A 24,158-nucleotide genomic window follows, 5' to 3' on the forward strand; every position below is an offset into this window, starting at 1 on the left:
AAGTCTACCTTTTATTTATGTCATTATTTCCTTTATAGAGTGAAATTAGGGAATCTTTCAGAATTCCTTACCACATCATTCTATACGGATTTGACCTTCTTGGATCCAGATGGTGATGAGAAGTTATTTGATGATCCCAGTGATGGAAGCTACAGTCCTGATAGTGAATATGATCTAGATGGATATTCAGAAGATACCTATAATCAAGGTACTTATTGAAATAATTTTATGTGTTTTGTGAAGCTTATAAAATTGTGGTTTTTGTAGTAAAAATTACAAGGTACCAACTCAAAAAATAATTGCCCTTTCAAATATTAAAATGTATAAGAACAATTTTAAAAGTACAGTCTTAAATTCAATCCCAAATATTTAAAATAACAGTCCTTTACAAACTGGTCCCTTTATTTTTGACTGAAATGAATAATACAATAGTCTATAGCTTTGACTCAATTTGGGTATTAAAATTCTGAGCAACTATTCCTTAGATTGTTTAGGTTTATGATTAAAAATGTCCTTGTGCCAGTCTAAATATGAATATTTGGAGTGGAAGTTGAATGACCATTTTAATAGTAATAGGTAGAATGAAAGGTAATATAAGCTGTTTTTCCTCCCTCCAAGCCCCCACCCCAAAACTGGGTGCTGACTCTCAGTTTATCCTGCCTGATACTAAATTCAGTTATTGTCAGTAAAGGTAAATTATTAAAGCCTCTTTTACTATTTTGTTGAATTCACTTGTAGCTATTCTGTTTTTAGATTTTCACTGGGGCTACATTTTAATCCTCCCCCCCCCCCCAGAATAGAATTATTTTTCCAGAATAGGGATCAAAGATTAGAGGTATACAAACATTTCCTACCTTATAGATCTGTTTTAAGTAGTTTTTCTAGTTCAAATTTGTCTACTTTGTGCTGTATGTTATATTAAGTAACTTTTCTAAAACTTTATTTTGACTGAATTTTTTTATGATTATCTGACTACAGAAAGTCAAGATGAACTTGACCAGTATATCAACCACCTGTTACAAAGCACAACTCTTAAGTGCTATCTCCCTACACTTTCTAAGACTGTAGAAGACCGCCATGTTTTCAGTGCGATTCATTCTACACGGGATATACTTTCTATGATGGCCAAGGAAAAGGGTTTGGAAATTCCTTGTATGTTACTTATTCATAATTTTTTTCTAACTAAAAATACCATGTTATGTTCATTTGAATATAACATATTCTCACAAGATGCTTTGATATCTAGATTGCTAATAAAATTCATATTGTAAATAATATGTATTTAGTTTGATAGTATAAGATAGAACTCTTAAATAATTACTTTAGCAGAAAACTCAGAAAACTTGAACTCAGCAGACCTAAGTTTTTATTTCTACCCTGACTGGGGGAGATATGAGCTGGTGACAATTCAATGTGGTTTTAGTTTCTTTGTCTATGAAATGAAGGGATTGGATTCAGTTATCTCTTAACAACATTTTAATCAAAAGTTCTATGAAATTGTCCTGATAATCTTTTTAAAAAGGCAAAATTAATTATAATTAAATCATCTTATAAGTTAATTTTATTACATATACTACCCTGAGATTTAACCTAGCATAATTTAGAGGTTCACAAATAGAGATGATCTTTTTTCTTCCATGGTAATTCACAAAAATCATTTGTTAAGGCATGATGTACCCCTATGAAATTATTTATATGAACTATTCAAGTATATAACAGGAGAGGGAGAGTATCATAAATATTTATGTCTCATTTGTCTTCTGAAGCTGCAAGCACAAACATTAGGTATTGTTTTAGTTAATCTTATAACAGAACTAGTTATTATATAAATTTGACTGGAACAAAATGATTCATACCCTTTAAAGAAAAGTGTGTGTGTGTGTGTGTGTATATGTATATTTTATATACATACACATACACACACTACATTATTTAGAAAAACACCTCCCCAGAATCTCTGAGTTGAAAAAGCCCTCAGAAATCATCTAGTCCAATCCATTCCTGACCTGGAATCTTCTCTATAACATTGTATTCTCTGTTGGAAGACTTCCTGTAGAGGGATTCACTGCCTTCTGAGATGGCCATTTCATATCATACCAAAACTTGCCTTGATCCTTTGCTCCTATACTCTACAACTAAGCAGAACAAGTCTCATTCCTCTTATGCATTCTAGTCACATATATTCTTGAAGATCAATATTATGTTCCCTTCCTCCTGAGTCTTGTCTTTTCTAAACTAAACTTCTCCATTTCCTTTAGCCCATCATCAGGTATCATGGTATCTAGCCTTCTTACCATTCTGGGTGTCCTCCTCAGGACATGCTCCAGATAATCATTATACTTTATAAAACACAATGTCTAAAACTAAGCACAATGCTCTAAATGTTAAAACACAACAGACTATAGAGAGACCAAAGCCTTCCCTTGTTCTATGACAATGCAGACTAAGATCACATTAATTTTTCTAGATGTTACATTGCATTGTTGAATCATCAAACTTGAAGCCTATTTAAATGCTCAGGTGTTTTTCACAAGAAACCCCCCTGACCCAAGTCAGAGCTAGGTCTTTAATATCTGTCTTTCTGTAGTTGATTTTTAAAATTCATTTATGTATGTCAGCTAACCTTCATCCAACTAGAGTTGGGTCATTTTTCTTGCCCTCTCTATATCTTTAGATCACAGTTTAATAATCAGATGCTAAGTATTGTTCTAACTTTGTGCCTTCCATAAATTTTGGAACCATGCTATCTAGGCCTTAAACTAAATCATTGATTTTTTTAAAAATGAAGAGAATAAGAACAGAAATGTAGTTCTATTTTTCTCACGTAACATGATTTCATTAATCCTTTGACTTTTGGTCTGGTCTTTCAGCCATTTCTGAATACTCCTAAACTGAATTGACACCAACTCATATCTCCCTGTGGATCGACTACAAGAATATCTTTGTAGGGCTTGTGATGGAAAATAACATCCACATCCAGAGAAGGGACTATGGAGTTTGAATGCAGACCAAAGCTTACTATATGTACATATATTTTTAAAATCTCCAGTGATTAATGAGTTCTTCATAATTTATTTCTTAGCTCCTCACTTTTTTCCTCATAAAATTATAGATTAGACTTTAAAAGGATCTGAGAGATTATCAAATCGAACATACTCTTCATTTTTGTTTCTGTTTTTACAACTGAGGAAACTAATACCTAAAGATGTTAAATGACTTGCCCAAAGATACATAAACAGTATGGGATTCAGAATCTCTTCTGGCTCTACATTTGGTATTCATTGCACAACACTATGTAACCCCTCTTTCCACTATGTTCCCTCAGTGAAATCATTTCAGTTTTTGTTTTCAAAATTTTATTCTTGAGGGTAACCTCCCCTTATAAGGTAAATTTCTCCATAGAACAGGGATTCTTACCTTACCCCACTTAAAAGTGCTCAACATTTTTTACAGTAATACCATTCACAAACAGACACAAATATTTTATAGTGCCTTTTCACGTAAAATGTAAGGATAAAGTTTTACGAGAGAAAAAAAAGAGAATTTAACCACATTCAAACTAAAGTCACTGAAATCCAGATTAGAACTTAGAGCTTCTTATTTTCTGTGTCAAAAAAGAAACCAGTCAAAGAAGAGGTCAAAAACATGACTCCAAGAAACGTTAGAAAGCTTGTTAATTTAAATGCCACTCCTTTCTTGCTATTAACAAGTAACTTGACAGGTAGTAGGAGAGATTTGGCAGAAAGGATGAGAAAAATGCTAATGATTATGTAAAAAAAAAACTTTATTAAGTCACTATTGCTTTATTCACTGTAGAGCATCATTCAGGTAACTGATTTTGCTCAGCTGCATAGTTGCCTAGAAAATGATACCCTCAGTTGTCAGCCTTCCCCAGAGCTCTAACTTCAGAATTCATTCAGAGATGCTTTGTCCTTGGCCCATGATTTTCCCTTCATATTATTTTCTTCACGTTATTCTTTTTATCTCCTTGTGAATCATCCCCAGTAGGTTGCCCATCTAGTAATGAAGTGCTTTTTGGCTTTTTAGCAACTTTTTAAACTATATCCTAAGTTATAGAAGGAGCACTGCCCCTCTGCTCCCTGGATGGAATCACAAATCTCTGAAGTGCAGAAAAATGAATATGGCAACTCTTGCCCTAATTTTTCACTTGCTTTAGAAAATAAAAAAACTCCTTTGGTCCCCTTGAATGTCCCCAAACTTAAAAAACCAACTACAATAGAAACCACAAAGAACTCAACTTGGTGGGAGGTGCAAATTGGATCAAGGATCTAAGGTCATAGACATTTCTGAACTCAGCTTTTTCTGGACACAGTAGTTTGTATTACTTGTTTAATAGAGGATTATAGGAAAAATATCAAGAAGTCTCATTTTAATTCTTTTTCCTTCCTAGGTGTTTCTATATCCTTACCCACTAAGGTTTTAAGTGCTCATCGGAAATCATTGAACCTTGTTGATTCTCCACAGCCTCTCCCAGTAAAGGTAACAAGTTTGGAATATTAGACCCCCAAAATAATACTCATACCCCTGATATGTTTCGAGAGTTTTCCTCTTTTATTCCTTTTTAGTCAAAAAAGGACTAATGCAAAAAGAAATTGTCTTTTTTCTTGATCCCTAAGATTTTGGTATTTTCAGTGATTTGCTTCATAAGAAGCTTTGATAGGAAACTCTTGAAACTATATTTACTTTTTTAGAAACCATCCACCAAATACTGCTGAGGGAGCCAAGGTAGCAAAAGGAACAACCTAATTTTTTTCATAATGTCAGATAACTATGAAACAATCTAAATTTTATTTTTAATAGCAAAATGATAACTGAAAACTCCAGGGAGAAAAATAAATCAATATGTTTGCCAGTAATTCCAGAAGAACCAACTATTTTGTCCATCAAATTGAAAGGCTGATAAGTGAACTCTGGTCTCTATGAGGGCAAAAAACAACATTTTGTTTCTGGTTCTTCTGATATCAATAGTTAATGATAGTACCTAATAAATAATAAATAAAGTCCTTGTCTTTGAAGTGATGTTTCAAGCTCATCTCATTTGTTATTGGGTATAAAAGCCAGAACACTCTGAGTCATTCTGTCTCATAAAATAGTGTATGATACATTACCAGACAAAAGAAGTTTAAGTATGTAAATTATAAGCAATACACAAAGGATCTATGATTTTTGATAATGTAGAAGAATTCCTGGTGGAGAAAATCCTTTCATCAAAATAGCTTTCAGCCTTTCTGCTTTACTTAGGAGATAAGTTCTAGGAAGTTGCTTGAACCTTGCAAGGAGCTATGAGAGATGAGTACCAGCCCAGGTCTGTATGCCTTCTCTTTGCTAGCTCCATAGGATGACAGTCCAATTACCAAGTTGGTGGGATTTTGGTTTTGTTTAATGTTCTCATCTTTAATATATTTCGTTACTTTGGTTTAAGTCTTCAGAAACTGATGTCCATTGGCCCAAAGATGCCCATGGTGATCTCGACTGCGAGAAGCTGGTGGAACAGCTGAAGGAATGCTCCAATCTGCAGGACCAGGCAGATATATTATACATTCTTTATGTTATAAAGTAAGTGCTCCTATTCTCCAGATTGGGCTTTATTGTTTTAGTTTAGCGTTCTTAAGTACCCATACTTTACCAGATATTAGGGATACAAAGATAAGACCCAGGGCCTGCTTAAAATCTGATGGGAGAGAAGAACAAATGAATAATTCCCATACAAGGAGGAGGTCCAGTAAAAGTGCTATGAAAAATCTGAGACAGTAATAGTCATTTCTCCCAGGAAGGAATAATGGAGTAAGTTATTGGAGAGTTAATGGAGAGTTGTTGATTGTATGTTTGGGGTGAGGAAGAGAGAATAATTGAAAATGAATTTAATAGTGTAACACTGATAGCAAATTAGAGTATTTTGAATTTCCAGTATTATCTACACAATTATTTTCAATTGATTTGGTGTTTTTCAAATGCTTTGCAAATGTCAAAGTGTTATATTGAGGCAGTAGGACATAATGGAAAGAATATTGGCTCTGGGGTCAGAAAACCTGGGTTGATAACCCCACTCACCTCTGATGTCTACCATGCATATGACCTTAGTTGATTCATTTAACTTGCCCTTATCTAACTGGGACTTAGTTTCATTATATGTAAAATTAGGGTGTTGTACTTGAAGACCTTTTCAGCTCTAGATCTATTACTCTATATATAAATGCTATTTATTATGATGATGATTTTTGTAAGGCCAAAAGCACTGTCAAGTATTTATGATCATCCCATCATTTGTATCATTAAGAATTGAAGATTCACAATAAAGGAGTATTCAGATTTACTACTTTAAAAGTTGCCTTTAGACAACTTTTGGACATCAATGAGATGTCCAAACAACTGAAACTTATTCTTTACATTACCAAACTTTTTTATATTTTATCCATTTGAATGGAAGACTTTCTAAGTCTTTTTTTTCTACCTTACAATTTTTCCTACCTTATAATAAAATTATTTAACCTTTTGTTATTGACTTAAAACTGAGCTGTGAATAAAAATAGGGTGCTCTGACTTAGTAATGTTCTCAGGATATTTAATACTATATAGCATAGTTTCAGACTGTACACATTGTGATATCCATTGTCTATTTCTTTATAAAAAAATTTTACAGTTTTCCTTCATTGGTACAACTATTGGCCATAAAGCCTATGTTATTGGTCTTTTGTTTGTCTGGAAGTCTCATAGGCTAAGTGAGGTCATTTATAAAAGAGGAGAGGAGTTGAAGAAGCTAGTCATTCATTGATGACTTCAGTGTCCTTGAGTCATTGAGAGAGACAAATTGGGATTGAGGTGGGAACCCTGAGAAGAGTCTCCTATTGGGAGTGTGGAAGAACATTAATAAGAGGTAAATGAAAGGATAATTGTATAAATACTGAGATCCTTAGGAAGGCTGACAATGTAAGTTGCAGTAGATGCAGTAGCGACATTTTGTAACTCAATCTATGAGTATTTGTTATTTGGGAGCAGAAGTAATAATACATTCATGAATAATAGCAAATACCCAACTGTAAAGATCAGTCGAGTGAAAACTCTGCAAAGTCAAGAGGAATTTAGCCTCGGTATTCATCTCAACCAGATCAGTTCAAGAGATCTTTCACCCAAAAATCCTTAGTCATATAAAGACAATACTATCCCTAAATTGGTGGACTATTACTACTTGGAAAGGAATTATGAAATCAAACTTTTCACAGTCTCATCAGGTTAGGCCTGTAAGACAATAATGGCATGAAGAATACTTATTAATTTTTTATCAGTAGTAGATTCTTCTTTCCTAAATAAAACATTCAGTAATAGCTGTTCATGACTGCTTGTGCTGGACTCTAAAGGAATGTAGATTCTGAACACTGAACCTTTTCATTTCTGGACAAATCCTGAATCCTCTTCTCTTTCAGGGGCCCTGACTGGGACACGAATCTCTCTGGACAGTATGGTGTCACAGTCCACAGCCTTCTCAGTGAACTCTACCGAAAAGCAGGCTTGAACAAAGAATGGGGTCTAATCCGTTACATCTCGGGTCTTCTGAAAAAGAAAGTAGAAGTCCTTGCAGAGGTGGGAGCAAATCATTGTGTTTTAACATCATTATTCTGGATTTCATGTAACAAAATTGTAATTGAAGCCAAGATTAAACCTTGATGTGAGGAAACAGGAATGGAAAAATACATGTTTACCGAGGACTCTGTAGAAATAGATTCAATTCTCTCTCTCTCTCTCTCTCTCTCTCTCTGTCTTCCTCTTTCCATATATTTGTTATGCATGTGTCATGTTACAAATATGTATAACTGCATGTGTATCGTATATTTGAAGTTATTAAACACAGTAAAATTCTCCTCAGTATCACTTGATGGAGTAGAGGTTATCCTTGATAGCATAGGCTATGCCACATAATCTCTGATAGGTCCCACCAAACTGGAAAGGCTTCAAGTATGAGCCTGGTAATAAATTATATATGTCTTTTGTCAGGATAGCTAGGTTTGGAGAGATGCATCACCCAAACTGGCCATAAAGTAATGAATTTTTCAGGGACAACAGCTTTCAGAGACTTATCTACCAAGTCACAAAGGAGTTGAGTTCTGTTTTTTGTGGAGGGAGTCTTCACAATCATTGAAACTATAGAATTTTCATATTTTGAAGTCTGCTTTCCAAAACTGAAAAATTATCTTATCAAAGACATATGGAGGTAAAGCTTAGCACTTCTGTATTTCCTCCATTCTTGCTCTTGGGGAAACTCTTCATATTATCAATGTGATAGGAACAGCTAATTTGTAGATTATTACAGTCCTTTTCTGTTCCTTGCTGCCATCAGAAAATGAACTAAGGAAGTTAATTTTGCTCCCTTTTAGCAGCTCTGGAACCAGATTTCCTTAAAAAGAAATGTATTGTAGTTAGCTCTCAATTATCTGTCCTTTTACTAATGAGAGATCTTTATTAGCTAACATTTTCACACAGCTATAGACATGATTTAAATCCCAAGGTTTCTGGACTGTTCCCCTGAATCATTCTAAAGAGTGATTATGTTACAGCCGGCGCTGTTAATAGTGTTAAATGTTTTATTGTTTTGAAAATTGACAGATCTTTAATATCCACATTAAGACTAGGTATGGAAGAGACAGATGTGGGGGTACAACAAGAAACTCTTTTCAATATTAATTTTTTTTTAATCCTGAAAGGCCCACCTGCTAAACTTAGTCAATACACTAGGGACACAGAAATAAATACTTCAACAATCCCTATTCTCAGGCAAGTGGAGATATTTATAGTGTATTATCTGGTCCCATAGGTTTTAGTAAAGCTTCAGAAGCTCCAGGAGAGAGAGAGAGGATGGTATTTTTTGTCTTCTCTCTTAGTGGTGTTTACAGTGATTGTCCCAGAACTAGGGTCTCTGACAAACTAGACTATTATATTTTCATTCTTCTTCCTTCCCTCTCAGTCATTAGTAACTAAGGCCATAAAAAACCTCCAAAGATTACTCTAGTAGCATTGTCCTGAAAAGTAGACATTTTTGCTATGTTGGTATAATGAAGTAATGAAGCAGTAATTCGTTTGCCATTGCTCTCTTAAATTTTCTACTTTTCCTATATGTATCTAGGCATGTACAGACTTGCTGTCACACCAGAAGCAGCTCACAGTTGGTCTACCCCCAGAACCCCGGGAAAGGATCATCTCTGCGTAAGTTTTCTACCTGCCAAAGTCCTCTCTCTGCTGCCCATCCTGGAGCCTGTCCACTTTGCCTGGCCATCCAGCCATTAGTCTGTGCCTGCTTGTCACCAGGGAGCAGCAGAGGCTAGAGACTGGAGTTGGGAAAGCCAGGCTCATAAGTCTGCTTTTGACAGTTCCTAACCAACTCCACTGAGCTTGTTTCCTCAGTGATAAATGGAAATGATCCTACCTATAATGAGACTAAGATAAAACAATTTTTTCAAACCTTCATACATAGTATAAATGCCAGTTTGGGGCTTAGAAGACAACTGTGTCTATACCTGAAATATGAATTCTAGAAATACACATGGAGATGAGTGTTCTTACTGCTTTATCCTTTCACTCTCTGCTTCTCTTCCATAGCCCTCTTCCCCCTGAAGAACTGACCAGACTTATCTATGAAGCCAGTGGGCAGGATATCAGCATTGCAGTCCTCACACAGGTTAAGTTCTGGAGAGGAGTCATACTTGTTTTATATTTCTTTTTAAGTTGTTTTAATAGGACCTGTGCTGAAACCATCAATTTTACCTATCCTAACTGTACTTCCTTGTTCTTGTCAGGAAATTATGGTTTACTTGGCAATGTATGTCAGGTCACAGCCCAGCCTCTTTGTGGAGATGCTCAGGCTCCGGATTGGCCTCATCATACAGGTCATGGCAACTGAGCTGGCCCGGAGCTTGAATTGCTCAGGTAAGTACTCCTTTGCTTGAATGTCATTGGGATAAGCAAGCAAGAAGACCAGACTCCCGGTTATATATGTTGAACATGGTGCTTTAGTTGCTCAGTTAATCTTGAAGTACAAAATCATTACATTAAATCTACTCTTCCCATTAAGTATTATGTTGCAGTATCCAGTCTGTAATGAAACTCCCTGAGGTTTCTGCAATATGACATTTGTCACAAATGTATAAATAATCACAATTCATAAACTTTTATGGCACTTTCAATCATACTCAAGAAATTTATTGCAAAGTGCTTCACTTTCTAATAAAAAGTTATGCAGTAATGTAATTATTTATTTATTTTGGAGGTAAGGTGGGGATCTTGAGCTCTGACTTCCTTTAGAATAAGGAATTCTAGCTGAAGAAATTCCCCCTACCATTGCAGACTGACAGTTGATCTATAGTCTGAAACACTTGTTTCTGGGAGCTGACAAGTTAAGTACAAGGTCATGCATGTAACCAATATATATCAGAAATATGTCAAATCCATGTCTAGTGGACCTTGATACCAAGGCTAACTTACTGCCCATTGTGCCATGTTTCATTGATACATTCAACCTCACTTGATAAATAGGTTCTTTTACCTATACAACAAAAACTATACAGAAAAAATACTATGTCATACTGATTTTAAGTCAAGCTTTTACTACTTTGACCTTGCACAAAGCCAGTGTTACACGAAAAATTTGGCTACAAGGGCCTTCTTTTGGAGAGCTTCAAATCTACACTAATATGATAGTCTGCTCTTCCTATTCATGAGGTTAGTCCTATGTCTTACATGTATAATATATGTTTCTTTGTAGGAGAAGAAGCCTCTGAAAGTTTGATGAACCTTAGTCCTTTTGATATGAAAAATCTCTTACATCATATTCTAAGTGGAAAAGAGTTTGGTGTTGAAAAAAGCAGTAAGTAAATAGTAATTTGAATACAAATAATATTTTTAATTTAAAATATATTTTTATAGACATATTTATATCAACATATAATACACACACACACACACACATATATATATATATATATATATATATATATATATATATATATATATACAATTACATATGAAGAATAAAGTCTCTAATCATCATGTCTTACTTGATGCAATTTAAACCACTAAGTAATATGAATCTAGAATTCCTGACCTTGAGGGAAGAAAGAGTTGCAGGAGTTTTTTGAAGTGGAGTGGAATGATCAGACTTGTACATTTAATCCTCTAATAGCAAGATTGGCTAATTTTGGTGACTCTTATCAGTTATACCCATTTGACTTTCAAGAACACATTAGCAGGACTGTTTACCCCCTTTGTTCTCCATTCAATTTTTTTATCCATCTGCATTCCTTACCACATTGTTTTCAGTTCAGTTCAATCAACGTTTTCTGTGTTGATCTGTACTAGGTGATAAGGAAACCTTCAGAGGGGAATAAAACCTCCTAATGGGGAATAAGATAATACAATCAGTGCATGAAAGCATGTAAGTGATACAGAATTCTTTGGGAGATCAAAAGGAAAGGGTCAAATCACATCTCATATTCTGTTATTTATGGAACACACATTTATTAAAACTTAGTAATTGCCAAAAACTGACCTAGGCACTAGAAACAAAAAGACAAAAGCAGAATATTCCTTGTCCTCAGGGAACTTACATTTTATTGGAAGAAAATAACTTGCATGCAGCTAAATAAAAACAAGGAAATATATAAAATAAACACAAATTTCTGGGTTTAAACTGCTCACCATTAATATAATCAGGATATGCCTCCTTTAGGAGGTGACATTTGAGGTGAGTCCTGAAGAAAGCTTGGGATTCTTCAAGACAGGTGGAGAGAGAGAGTGAATGAATTCTAGGCATGGGCCTACTTAAAGACACAGAACTGGAAAAGGGAATGTTCTATATGAGGGGCAGCAAGAAAGTAGTCCAGGGGCAGCTAGGTGGTACAGTGGATAAAGCACCAGCCCTGGAGTCAGGAGTACCTGGGTTCAAATCCGGTCTCAGACACTTAATAATTACCTAGCTGTGTGGCCTTGGACAAGCCACTTAACCCCATTTGCCTTGCAAAAACCTAAAAAAAAAAAAAGTAGGCCAGTTTGACAGGAAATTGTGTGAAGAAGAATATAAAGCTAGCAAGGTAAATTACAAAAAGTTGTGAAGGATGGCTAAAAGGGTTTGTATATCTTAGAGCAGGGATTCTTTACCTGGGGTCCATCAAATTGTTTTTTTTTTTAATATTTTGAAAATTGAATTGACTCTTTGTGATATTTCAATATGATTTGTTTCCTTTGTAATCTCATTTTCTTATTTTATGAATTTAAAAACATTATTCAGAAAAAGAATCCATAGGTTTTACTAGACTGCCAAAAGTGTCCATGACACCCCCCAAAAAAGGTTAAGAATTCCTGACCTTGAGGGAAGAAAGAGTTGTAGAAGTTTCTTGAAGTGGAGAGTGGAATGATCAGACTTATACTTTAAGAAACCTTCTTGGGTACCTTTGGAGGATTGTTTTTGAAAAGAGATTAAAAACTGGAAAGCCAATTAGAAGCTATTTCAATTATAAATATAAAGCTTAACAAGAAGACCTGAACTAGGATGATGATCATGTGATTGGAGAAAAGGTGTGAGACATATTGTGTAGGTGGAATAAATATTTGAATGGATATGAGGATTAAGGGAAAGGGAATAGAGGAAGATTACAAAGTTGCTAAAATGGGTGACTGGAAGGATAATAATATTTAACAAAAAAAATCAGAAAATGGAAGAGTTTGGGGGAAAAGATAAGTTCTGGATTGATTATGCCCAGTTTTTAAATGCCTGTGGGACATCATTTTGAGATATACAATAGGCAGTTGCTGATGTGGGACACTATTAGGATTAGTGATAGGATTCTTGGAATTATCTTATGGACAGGGCCCGGAAAGAGAAGAGAAAGTGAGAAGAAAATCACCACTCATCTATTTCATCTCATAGCTGAATGAGAAACTTCTCCCCTGCATTTCCAAGTAGTCATCTTCTTAACAACTGGGAGATCATGAAGCCTCATTAGGCCATGTTTCTTTGTACCAAGAAAACTCATGGTGTTTTTAGGTGACATTCACAGTTAGACAAGCACCTATATATTTATATACCCAAGAAGAATTTTAAACTTGATTATCTATATTAAACCTTATATGCTATTATGTTGGGAAACACATTTGATGTAAATATTGATGCTTTAAGGACTTTCAGGCTGAAATATTCATCTCTCTGTCTTCCACCACAATTACTACTACATTCAATCAGTTGGTCAAAAATTGTCAAAGGGGGAGGGGGGAGTAAAAGAAGTATAAAAAGAAGTATAAAGATATTTTCACAATACTCTAGTGTGTCCTGACAAGGTGTTTGAGGTTTTCTGCATCTTTTTTTATTTAACAAACTTCTAAAAAAACCAAAAACCTTTTCCTATAAATTGTAGTGTTAGGACAGTTCAAGAAACTTGCTCCTGGTATCTAGGAAACATAGCAATTCCTAGGTACTTTTGTCTTCTTTTCTCAAAGACATTTATAATGTAATTGAAGCTATTCTAAATATTTTTTTAATAATTGACTAAATTAATTTTGGATCATTTGTGAATCTTCATAATCAAATCAAAGAAATAAACTATGAGTTGTTCAGGGTTTTGATTTGTTATAATAAGGAGTACTTTAGGTACTTGGTATTTGTTTTTCAAAATGTGTACCCAGGTAAAAAACAAAAACCCATACCACTTAATCAGATAGGTTTTGTTTCCCTCCTCTCCTGAATTTTGAATATTTCAGACTTACAGTCCTTAAAGCACAAATTTATAAGTTTAATGTTTGTGTTTCTCAACATAATAGTTTTTCAAAAATAATTTGATACTTGATATTGACAATTAATTTTAAAATTCTTGTTGGGTATAAAATATAGGTGCTTGCAGGACTGTGAATGTAGAACACTATGAGTTTTCTTCATTGAAAGACAAGGTGGAGAAAATACAATATATATAAAAGTATTCATTGATTCCGGTGACTCAGAAGAAGTATCTCTTTAGTTCCAAATATCAAAATAAATAGTTAATTATAATAAGTATTGAAGAAAAAGTAATAAAGTACAATAGAGTGCTTTGAATTTTCTAAAATTATCAGATAGACCTAGGTCACAGAGTGAGCAAATGGCATCTCTGGGACTAGAAGTTTAGAAATGATAAGATCAGAGCATGTATTCCAAACTTTGTAAACACATTCCAGAATTGGCCTGAGCATGTTTTCTCTCCAGCACTTTCCCAACCATGTGCTTCTTAACTCCTGATATACAATGGGATACCGGTGTTTTTATTTCAAAACCAGGTAGTTTAGCAGTTTAGCATATTTTAACATTATCATTATTATTATTATTATTATTATTATTATTATTATCATTATTATCATTATTATTAGCTTTTGCAAGGCAATGGGGTTAAGTAGCTTGCCCAAAGCCACACAGCTAGGTAATTATTAAGTGTCTGAGACCGGATTTGAACTCAGGTACTACTGACTCCAAGGCCAGTGCTCTATCCACTGCACCACCTAGCCACCCCCTAATATTATTTTAATATATTTCAAATCTATTAACTATAACAAATCAAAGCCCAAAACAACCTACAATTTATTTCTTTGACTTGATTATATAAATTCACAAATAACTCAATTATTTTAAAAAAAATAAGGTAAGAATAGTTTCATTTAAAAATAGATTGCTGGGAATAAAAGACAAGGGTTTGCTTTGTTTCCTAGGAAGGTCAGAAGAGAGTGCTAACCTAGGTATGAGCTTGATTTGCCAGGATTTTAATGTGTTGTTTTTTTTTCCTTTGTAGTGCGACCTATTCATTCCTCTACATCTAGCCCAGCTATCTCTATTCATGAGGTGGGCCATACTGGAGTCACCAAAACAGAAAGGAGTGGTATTAATAGATTAAGAAGTGAGATGAAACAGGTAAAGGAATTTTCTGTAATGGTTCAGGCAGAGGGAAAGTTGATCTTTTTCCCCCCTCAAAATAATTGAAACTCAATGTTGTCTAGTTTTCATGGCTTCAGCTTCTATTTTTTAATGGATATATAAAAAGCTTTGAATTGTGTTGCTTTTTAAATTGTTAATAAATGCTTGTCATTGATTTTGTACATTTATAGGAAATATTTCATTTAGACTTTAGCAATCTTAAAACAGAGCTAACATTTTACAGTCTTGAAGAAATAGATTTGTAGTTAACTTTATTGTAACCTTCAAGTACAGTGCTGGGGAAAGAAAAGAGCATAAATCATCCAAATGTAACCTGTATTATTTTTCCACATACCTACAGAAGTGTTTGTGTCTTGTTTGTGTTTCTCTTCAAATCTTCATCCCTCTCCTATGTAATATGAAATTCTGACAGTGAATGCTTTTTTTTTTCATTTTGGGCAAAGATATAAAGAAAGTTAGCATATAATTTTTCTTCTTTTCATTAGTATAGTTCATATTTAATGTTTTTGTTATTTACATTCTAAAATCTTCCTACCAATGCATAATAATGATTTTTTAATTCAAAAGTTGGCCTGGGTTGTGACCCCTGCTGTTTAGATCATTGCTATAGGAGTGGGTACTTAAGAATACTTTATATGAAACTGTTGTATGTTTACTCCTTAATTTATTCTTCATTTCAGATGACTAGGAGGTTTAGTGCTGATGAGCAGGTGAAAGAAACATGCCCGGCTTTGGATCTTTCATGCATGATTTTCTTCTTTTCTGGCTTCAATCTTTTTTTTTTTTTTTAAAGAGAGAAACTATCTATACTAACACATTTTAATATACCTAGGACACTTTTGTCTATCAAATTCTCTCTCTTGGAAGGAAGGAAACAAACCCTTATTAAACACTGCTTCCTTTGCTGAGTTTAAGGGAAACAAATATAAACAAAAAGAAAGATATCCCTGGGGCAGATAGGTGGTGCAGTGGATAAAGCACTGACACTGGAGTCAGGAGTACCTGGGTTCAAATCCGGTCTCAGACACTTAATAATTACCTAGCTGTGTGGCCTTGGGCAAGCCACTTAACTCCATTTGCCCTGCAAAAAAAAAAAAAAAAAAGACATCCCTTCCCTCCAAGGAGCTTGCCCTCTTCAGGGCTTAGGGACATGGAGTCATTCTTTTTGGGAGGCACAGAAGGAAGTGTGGGAGGCTTGTCCTGGGGGTCAACACTGTCCACTTAGTAACCATTTCTCAGACTGTCCTCTTGAGCTGGATATGAAATAAAGACAGCTCTTAAAGACTGACATCATCTAGGTATAAAACTAAATTAAAGAGTTGAAAAAAATCATTGTGAAGTGGAAGGGGAAGTATGTCCTCTCATTCTCTCTTGTGACCCTGAGAACACAGCAATGTGGAGCAATGCATAGAGCCTAAGAGGATTGGGCAGGAGATACTGGGTCCAGTACTCCCTCTGGAAACTTGTTTTCTCCTCTGCATAATTAGATTCATCCCTGCACTACCTTAGAAGTTTATTGTGAGGATCAACTACATTCCTATTGAAAAAATCTACCATCTAAACTCGTTTATGTTGTAAGAAAAGACATACCATTTGCATCTCTCCTGCACAGCCAAGTTCAGAAATGCCTAACACAAAGTAAAAAAAGAGACCCTGTGCACCCAAACCCCTACCAGGAAGTGTGACATCTAAGGGAGACATCAGTCTCCCAGTGTTTTAATGTTTATATTTCTTTACAGGTATAGTCCAATCTTTGTGATAATGTAAACATAAACTTGACTTATGAGCCCAGAGCAAAATTCCCTGGCTTCTAGTTCACACTGGTGCTATTCAAATACAAATAACTTAGAAAAAAAGATTTTTCTTTAGCTTTTCCTTGACTAACCACTTGATGGCACCAATTCTGTGTCCTCCATGTTCAGATAAAACTAGAAATCAGCCCTCTTTTTACCCCAAGATGCCTTGTTTGCTTGTTTGGTAGTTAGATTTTCCTCACCAATTGAAAAAAAATTCTATATTTGGTCATTCAGCTGAAGAAAGAAATTTCATGAGACATTTAACAGATCTTATAAACTAACCAGCTCAAACATTCTGTGGTTTTAAATAATAGCTTCCCCTAATTTCTGCTCAGTTTCTCAAGGAACTTACATTATTTTTAACTAGGAAGATAATAACAAAAAAAGCATGCTCCTGATTTCTCAATTAACTAGACACATTTGTTTGACTAGAGACAATTTGACTATTATGGTGATGGTTATTTTGCTAATCTGGATGTTTCTTTCATAGTTCTAACATATAGATGTTGACCCGGATTCCAGGAATCAAATTGCTTGCTAATTTGCTTATCTCAGTAATTGATATGAAGGTAGTGGTGCTTAAAATAAATCTTAATATTAGTATTATTCATTTAGTTTTGTAAATGGTGGGCCTATGGGAAAAATATTTTTCCCTATTTTAATAAGGTTGGGCTTTTATAATTCCAAGTCTTTTCTACTTTTTTTAGTTCTGTTTCACTCCTCTTTATTTCTTACTGTGTTATTGTATGTTATTAAGTTATTTGTTTTTTATTTTGTAGTTATTTTCTGTGGGCCATTCCATGTCCAGCAGCATTCACTCTTCCAAGTCCATGGTAAACCATCCATTTTTAGTAATATTGCATTATATTTTTTTGTCACCTTCTAATTTGTAGTCTTGGAAACCTCTTGTAACCTTTCCTCTCCACCCACCACCCACCTTATCCTAAACTTTCTGATACTTAAGAAAAACTTTTAGGGGCTTTGGAGAAGTAGTGACAAGTAACCAGGGTGGTGGCTGACAGAATCCCACATACAGCCTGTGACTTGGCGGAGGCAGACATGAAATTTTTAAAAGTACTAGAATGGAAACTTATTTTCGGTTTTTAAAAAAAGGGAAAAAACCCTTTAGTTTCTAGCATTTCCATGTAATGCTATTCTTAATTGGACATTCTGTAAGGTCATAGTTGTCTGAGGCACTGCATTTAATTGACTTTCTGGTGGTCACAGAGCTTAACCCTGAGGCCAGTCCTTTCCCAGTTAAATATTGATTCAGTTGAAATAGGATTGATTTTGGAGGGTTATGTTATGGTGTAGTCATAGATTATTTCTGTCAGTCTTTGATTAGAAATTTGTTCTCATTTTCAACTTTGACATAGGTCTAAGAGCAGGAAAAGGAAGGAAAAAATACTGTTTTTGGCAAGGGTATAACTATTTCCTTTTCTGGATCTAAACTAGATATAGAACTTCAGCTGAGGCATTGATGAGTAGAGCAGTAATTGCTCCTACTTGTGCCTAATTGTTGCCTCATTCAAAGGGTCTAAATGAGACAAACCAAGCAATCTAGCCTAAATACTATTTTAAAATGTGACTCCCTCCTCCCCCCCCAAGTAAAAACAGATATTTAGGGAGAGTTCTGCCTTAATTTCTGGTAGTACCATCTAACAGTTAAAATATATTAGAAAATTATAAACTGGGGTGTGTTTTAGAACTAAAAATTCTAACTAAAAGAAGATAACAGAACCAGAATAGGTATGAAAATCTGTAAGCATAAATAAGTTCCCCTCTTCATTTTGGAGGTCAGAGATTTATATGTAATCCTCTGAAGAGAAACCTTTATGAGCTTCTCCTAGGAAGGAGATTTTCTTATTCTCTCTTCTCCTTCTCCAAAACCCACAGGAATTCAGAGTTATGACCACTGCCCAGTTTGTTTCCTAGTGACTAAATTTACTAGCTCCCGAACTTCAAGTCAATTCAGTCAGCATTTAAACACCTCCTCATGTCAGGCTTTGGGGCAAGATACTGAGGATATAAAACCAAAAATGAAAATAGTCACTGCCCTCAAGGTATTTATAATCTATTGGAAGATAGGCTGGGATGCTTCTCTTAAACAGTTATGCTAAGAAATTTTCCTGTATTATTTTTAAAGCAGTGCTGTTAATATGGAGATAGGAAGGTAGAATAGCCAAACCACTACTCTTAGGAAAATTGTTCTCTCTGAAAGAAATAAACCATTTTTTAAGGAGAAGGAAAGAGGTGGTTGCAGCTCTTCTCCCCCTCTTCATTACAGAAACATGTGTTCCTGCTGCAGAGGGAGGAATTAAATGGAATAAAGATAAAGCATGAGGATAAACACCTTCTGGTACAGAGAGCAGAAAAAGGGAGGAGGAATATATTGGGATGACTATGAGGCTAGGGGGAAAAGGGGGGGGGCTAAAGGTTTTGTGTGTTCTCTAACATAGATCCTCTGTGGACAGGATAATAATCTTGTCTTCCATCCTTCATTCTTAGATGTACTATTTTCTCTTTTATTATGGTTGAACTCTGTGGGACCAACAGGGTAAATAAGTGATCTTTCACTCAAGTAACTGATTTAGTATTTTCACTTCTAGTAAATTAATTTCCATTGTTATTCTCAGCTCCTTGACTAATATATTTATTCCTAAAATCCCAAAATAAAAGGTTGCCTAGGCCTAAAATCACATAAAGGAGTTTTTTCAGGCATTCATATGGTCTACAGATTTCATTCTTACAACCATCATGTCTGAAAACTGCAAGCATAATTTTCTTTGAAGTAGTCTTGATCTGAAGTAATTTATTTCTTATAAGTTTGGAGCCATTAACTAGCAAATCATTTATATGGGTAAAAGGTTGCATTGTATAATGGCTAAACTATTCAACTTAGAGTCAGGAAGATCTTGGTTAAGATTCTGCCTCTGGGAGAGCCAAGGTGATTGCATCAAGGCAGGAATTCCCAGAAACTCGTTCCCCCCAAAACTCCAAAATCCATCAAATTAAGATTCTAGCCAAAATTTAGAGAGGCAGAGCCCACAGAAAGACTGAGTGATATAATTTCCCATTCCAAAAAGTTCAGCAGGAAAGATCTGTTCCATCAGGACCAGGGGCTGGAAAAAGTTGCAGTGCAGCCAGGTTGGGCACCTGGGTCTGTGGCAGAGAGGGAGGTTTCCAAACCAAGAGGGATCATTGGGGACAGCTGGAAGGGATGATGAGAGAACTCTGCTGCACCGGAGTGAGTGCAAAGTGGAACTTTGGCCTCAGAGCAACCCTGCAGTGAGAACCTGCAGCTCTGGGGCCAGGACTCTGCCAATGCTCAGATCCAGGTTGCAGTCTGGGTCCCCCAGAACACCACCATAGCCAAGCAAGGACCATCCTCACAACTTCAGGACAGAAGGGAGGGCCTGAACATAGGCAAGAGAGCAGTCAGAGTCTCTCATAAGACCTTGAAGGAATTAAAGTCTCTGTGGATTGTCCCCAAAACCTCCCCAAAGCCTTGGAAATGCAGTCATAGGCTGAGGAAATGAGCAAACAACAGAAAAGAAGAATCTGACCATAGAAAATTACTTTGGTCCCATGGAGGATCAAAATATATAATCAGATGACAAACTTGAAGCTTCTGTATTCAAAGTCTACAAGAGAAATAGAAAATGGACTCAGGCTATGGATGAACTCAAAAAAGATTTTGAAAAGCCATTAAGGGAGGTAAAGGAAAAATTGGGATGAGAAATGAGAGTGATACAGATAAATCATGAAAATCAAGTCAGTAATTTGGTGAAAGAAATATAAAAATAAATACTGAAGAAAATAATATGTTAAAAATTAGTTTAAGGGGCGGCTAGGTGGCGTAGTGGATAAAGCACCATCCTTGGAGTCAGGAGTACCTGGGTTCAAATCCGGTCTCAGGGACTTAATAATTACCTAGCTGTATGGCCTTGGGCAAGCCACTTAACCCCATTTGCCTTGCAAAAAAAACAAAAAAAAAAATTAGTTTAGGGCAAATGGAAAAAAGCAACACAAAAGGCAAAAGAGAAGAATGCTTTAAAAAGCAGAATTGGCCAGCTGGAAAAGGAGATAAAAAAAAGCTTTCTGAAAGAAATAGCTCCTTCAAATGCAGAATGGAACTAAAGGAAGCTGCTGACTTTGCGAGAACTCAGGAAGAAATAAAACTGTTCCAAAAAACCTAAAATTAGAAAAAAAAATGTGAAATATCTCATTGGAAAAACCACTGACCTTAAAAATAGATCCAGGAGAGATAATTTTAAAATTATTGGGCTACCTGAAAGTCACAACCAGGAAAAGAGCCTAGACTTCATTTTTCAAGAAATAATACTGCAAAATTGCCCTGAGATCCTAGAAGCCGAGGGTAAAATATAAATTGATCACCTCTTGAAAGAGATCCCAAAAGAAAAACTTCCAGGAATATTATAGCCAAATTTCAAAACTCCCAAGTCAAAGAGAAAAATACTAAAAGCTACCCGAAACAACAAGCAATTAAACTTCCATGTTTTTATAGTCAGGATTACATAGGGTTTGGCAGTATTTTACGTTAAGGGCTTGGAATATGATATTCCAGGAGGCAAAAGAGCTTGAGTTACAACTGAGAATCAACTACCCAGAAAAACTGAACATCCTCTTTCAAGGGAAAAGATGGACATTAAATGAAACAGAGGACTTTCAAACTTTAATATTGAAATGACCAGAGGTAAACAGAAAGTTTATTTCCAAGTACAGGACTCAAGTGAAGCATTTGGGGTGTGAACGAGAAGGACTAATTATGAGGAACTTAATGATAATGAATTGTTTGTATTCCTGCATGGGAAGAAGACACTGATAACTCATATGAACTTTCTCATTTATAAGAACAGGGCACAGGAAGGAGTTGAATATAATGGTATAATGTAGAAAAAAAGATGGAGTCAATGGATGATAAAGAAAAGTACTGGGAGGAAGAGAAAGGAGAGGAAGAAGGGGCTAAGATATTTCACACTGGAGGCAAGAAGAAGTTTTTACAGTGGAGTGGAATGGGGGAAGATGTAGGGGAATGAGTGAGCCTTCATTCTCATCAGAAATGACTCAGAGAGGAAATAACATGTACACTTAATAGGGTATACAAATCTATCTTAACCTAGAGAAAAGTGAGAGGAAAGGGATGGGATAAGGGAATGGGGGGAAGGTGGGCATAGTAGGTGATAGAAGAGAGGGAAGATTGTGGGAGAGGGTACTCAGATACAATACACTTCTGAACAGAAAGAGAGAATGGAATAGATGAAACTGGAGGAATAGAAGGGAGTGAAATACAGCTAGTGATAGCAACTGTGGGAAAAATATTGAAGCAACTTCTCTGATGGCTATGATGGGGAAGGCAATTCATCCAAGAGACAGAGTTGTTAGAATCTGAACACAGACTGAAGTAAACTTTTTTTTCTCTCACTCTTCTTAAGGTTTCTCATATGGGGGGGGGAGGTTTATGATTACTCTCACAAGATTATTGTAATATAAAATATGGAAATAATATGGAAAAAAATATCCTGCCTCTGAATTTTCTTAACTGTGGTGACCTGGATAAGCCACTTACCCACTCTGATCCTAAGTTGTAAATGTCTATCTGGAAGGATTGTCATGTGCCATAAAGGTAGTAGTAGTGTGCTCTATGACTATATGTTGTAAGCGAAGAATAGCTTATTAAAAATAGCTGATTCGATGGAATTAAATACAGCTTCCAAATATATCCAAAGTACAACTGGGGAATGCAAGAACTATTTATTAAGTCCCTGTTGTGTATAAGACACAATTCTAGGTTCTAAAAACTCTTCAGGAGTTAATAAGGAGAAAGGCAAAAAAGTGCACAAATAGCTGTTTGCAAGGGAGAAGTCCAAGAATAATGCTGTGAGAAGTTAGAAAAATTTCTTTTCGAAGGGAAGAAATCAGGGAATATTTAGTGGGTTGGGCTTTGAAGATTAAAAAGGGACTGGAAGAAAGGTTAATAGAAGCCTATTCTAGGAATGGGAGCATTTCTTGAACAAAGTCATGGAGATAAGAAAAGGCTAGACAAAGTATTTCATTTTTGTAAAATATAGAGTACATGTGAAGGAAACAGTAAGGATTAAAAAGGTTAGTTGTATCCAGGTTGTGGAAGAACCTGAATGTCAGCAAAAAGGAATTTATTAGAGTTTCATTAGAGAGCTTCTAAAAGGTTTTGAGTAGAATGTCTTGGCCAGAAAAATTAATTTAGCTTCTGGAGAAAATCTACATCCTACAGTCTTTGCATCATTAACAGAAGCATCCTTTAAAACAGAACAAAAAATCCAAATGAATAACCTTCATCCTCATTAAAATGAGATGGTGTTTTGATAACTTATAAATGCTGCAGCTTTTAGTATAAGAATTGGCTTAATTTGTCAATGTGCCAAGATTTTGGAAATATCTGAAGGTTGTTTATCTTCTTTCCTACAGAGGTGTAGTACTCCTTCTTCTCCCACAGGCACAATGTCATCTTCCGAGTCTGGTGGTCATCATCTCAGCTGGGGAGAGCGTCAAGGTCAGTGGCTACGCAGGAGAAGGCTAGATGGGGCCATTAACAGAGTTCCAGTGGGGTTCTACCAGAAAGTATGGAAGATTCTTCAGAAGGTAAGCAAAGGACAGAGGAAGAATTAAGTTGGTTTGTATGAAGGGCAGACCAGGTTGAATTCCAGTGTGATGGGGGGTGAGCTGAGTCATGAATAAGAAGCTCCCAGGCATGCCTTTGGTCATTTCATGTGGTGTATCACTTCTCAATGTGGCACTGTGAAAAAAGTTGACCTTAGAATTGGGAGAGAATCATGACTGAAAAAATTCAGCTTCTATGACCATGGACAAATTAGTCACAGAGTTGGAAGGGACCTTTAAGGATTAAAAAGAAAATGTCAAAAGACTGGCCCTGCCTTCAAGGAGTTCAACAGTCTAAAAGTGTAGTCAACAAACTAACTTATGTATAAACAAGCTACAGATGAGATAATTAAAGAATTAAAAGAGAGAAGGCACTAGAATGAAGTGGGGTTGGGAAAAGCTTTCTGTTAAAGATAGAATGTTAGTTAGGACTTGAAAGAAAAAGGGAAGCCAGCAATTGAAGATGAAGAGGGAAAGCATTCGGGCCAAGGAAATGATGTATTGGACTTAAAGGTCTCCCACTTTGGGACAGGAAAGATCAGCACATAGACTGGCACTGTCTTGGCCTCTGTGTCTCTCTCTCTTTCATCCTGAGCTATTTCAATTCCAGGACTGGTACTGAATTCCTTCACTTTCAACAATGCAATCTCTATTGGCAATACCAATTTCTTTGCCAACATACTATATATAAGTGTATAAATTAGCTTTATTTAACTATTATTATTAAAATCTTGAGAATTCACCTT

The 24,158-nt window shown here is 35.5% G+C and overlaps 1 protein-coding gene across 2 annotated transcripts in view; it reads left to right on the top strand.

The window, feature by feature from the left end:
• Positions 1-24,158, top strand: part of PHKA2 (phosphorylase kinase regulatory subunit alpha 2) — a 120,018-nt gene that overhangs the window by 90,600 nt on the left and 5,260 nt on the right. The window contains exons 18-30 of one of the 2 annotated variants that reach the window (XM_074192324.1): positions 39-208; positions 979-1,152; positions 4,412-4,500; positions 5,444-5,577; positions 7,443-7,599; positions 9,137-9,216; positions 9,610-9,688; positions 9,807-9,936; positions 10,772-10,873; positions 14,814-14,932; positions 15,637-15,666; positions 17,532-17,585; positions 23,221-23,394. In XM_074192324.1, the coding sequence (XP_074048425.1) occupies positions 39-208; positions 979-1,152; positions 4,412-4,500; positions 5,444-5,577; positions 7,443-7,599; positions 9,137-9,216; positions 9,610-9,688; positions 9,807-9,936; positions 10,772-10,873; positions 14,814-14,932; positions 15,637-15,666; positions 17,532-17,585; positions 23,221-23,394 (1,492 nt within the window). The remainder of the gene's footprint in view (positions 1-38; positions 209-978; positions 1,153-4,411; positions 4,501-5,443; positions 5,578-7,442; positions 7,600-9,136; positions 9,217-9,609; positions 9,689-9,806; positions 9,937-10,771; positions 10,874-14,813; positions 14,933-15,636; positions 15,667-17,531; positions 17,586-23,220; positions 23,395-24,158) is intronic. The other variant, XM_074192325.1, reaches the window with a different exon arrangement.

This window comes from Macrotis lagotis, chromosome 6 (genome assembly GCF_037893015.1).
Source record: "Macrotis lagotis isolate mMagLag1 chromosome 6, bilby.v1.9.chrom.fasta, whole genome shotgun sequence".
NCBI lineage: Eukaryota > Metazoa > Chordata > Mammalia > Peramelemorphia > Peramelidae > Macrotis > Macrotis lagotis.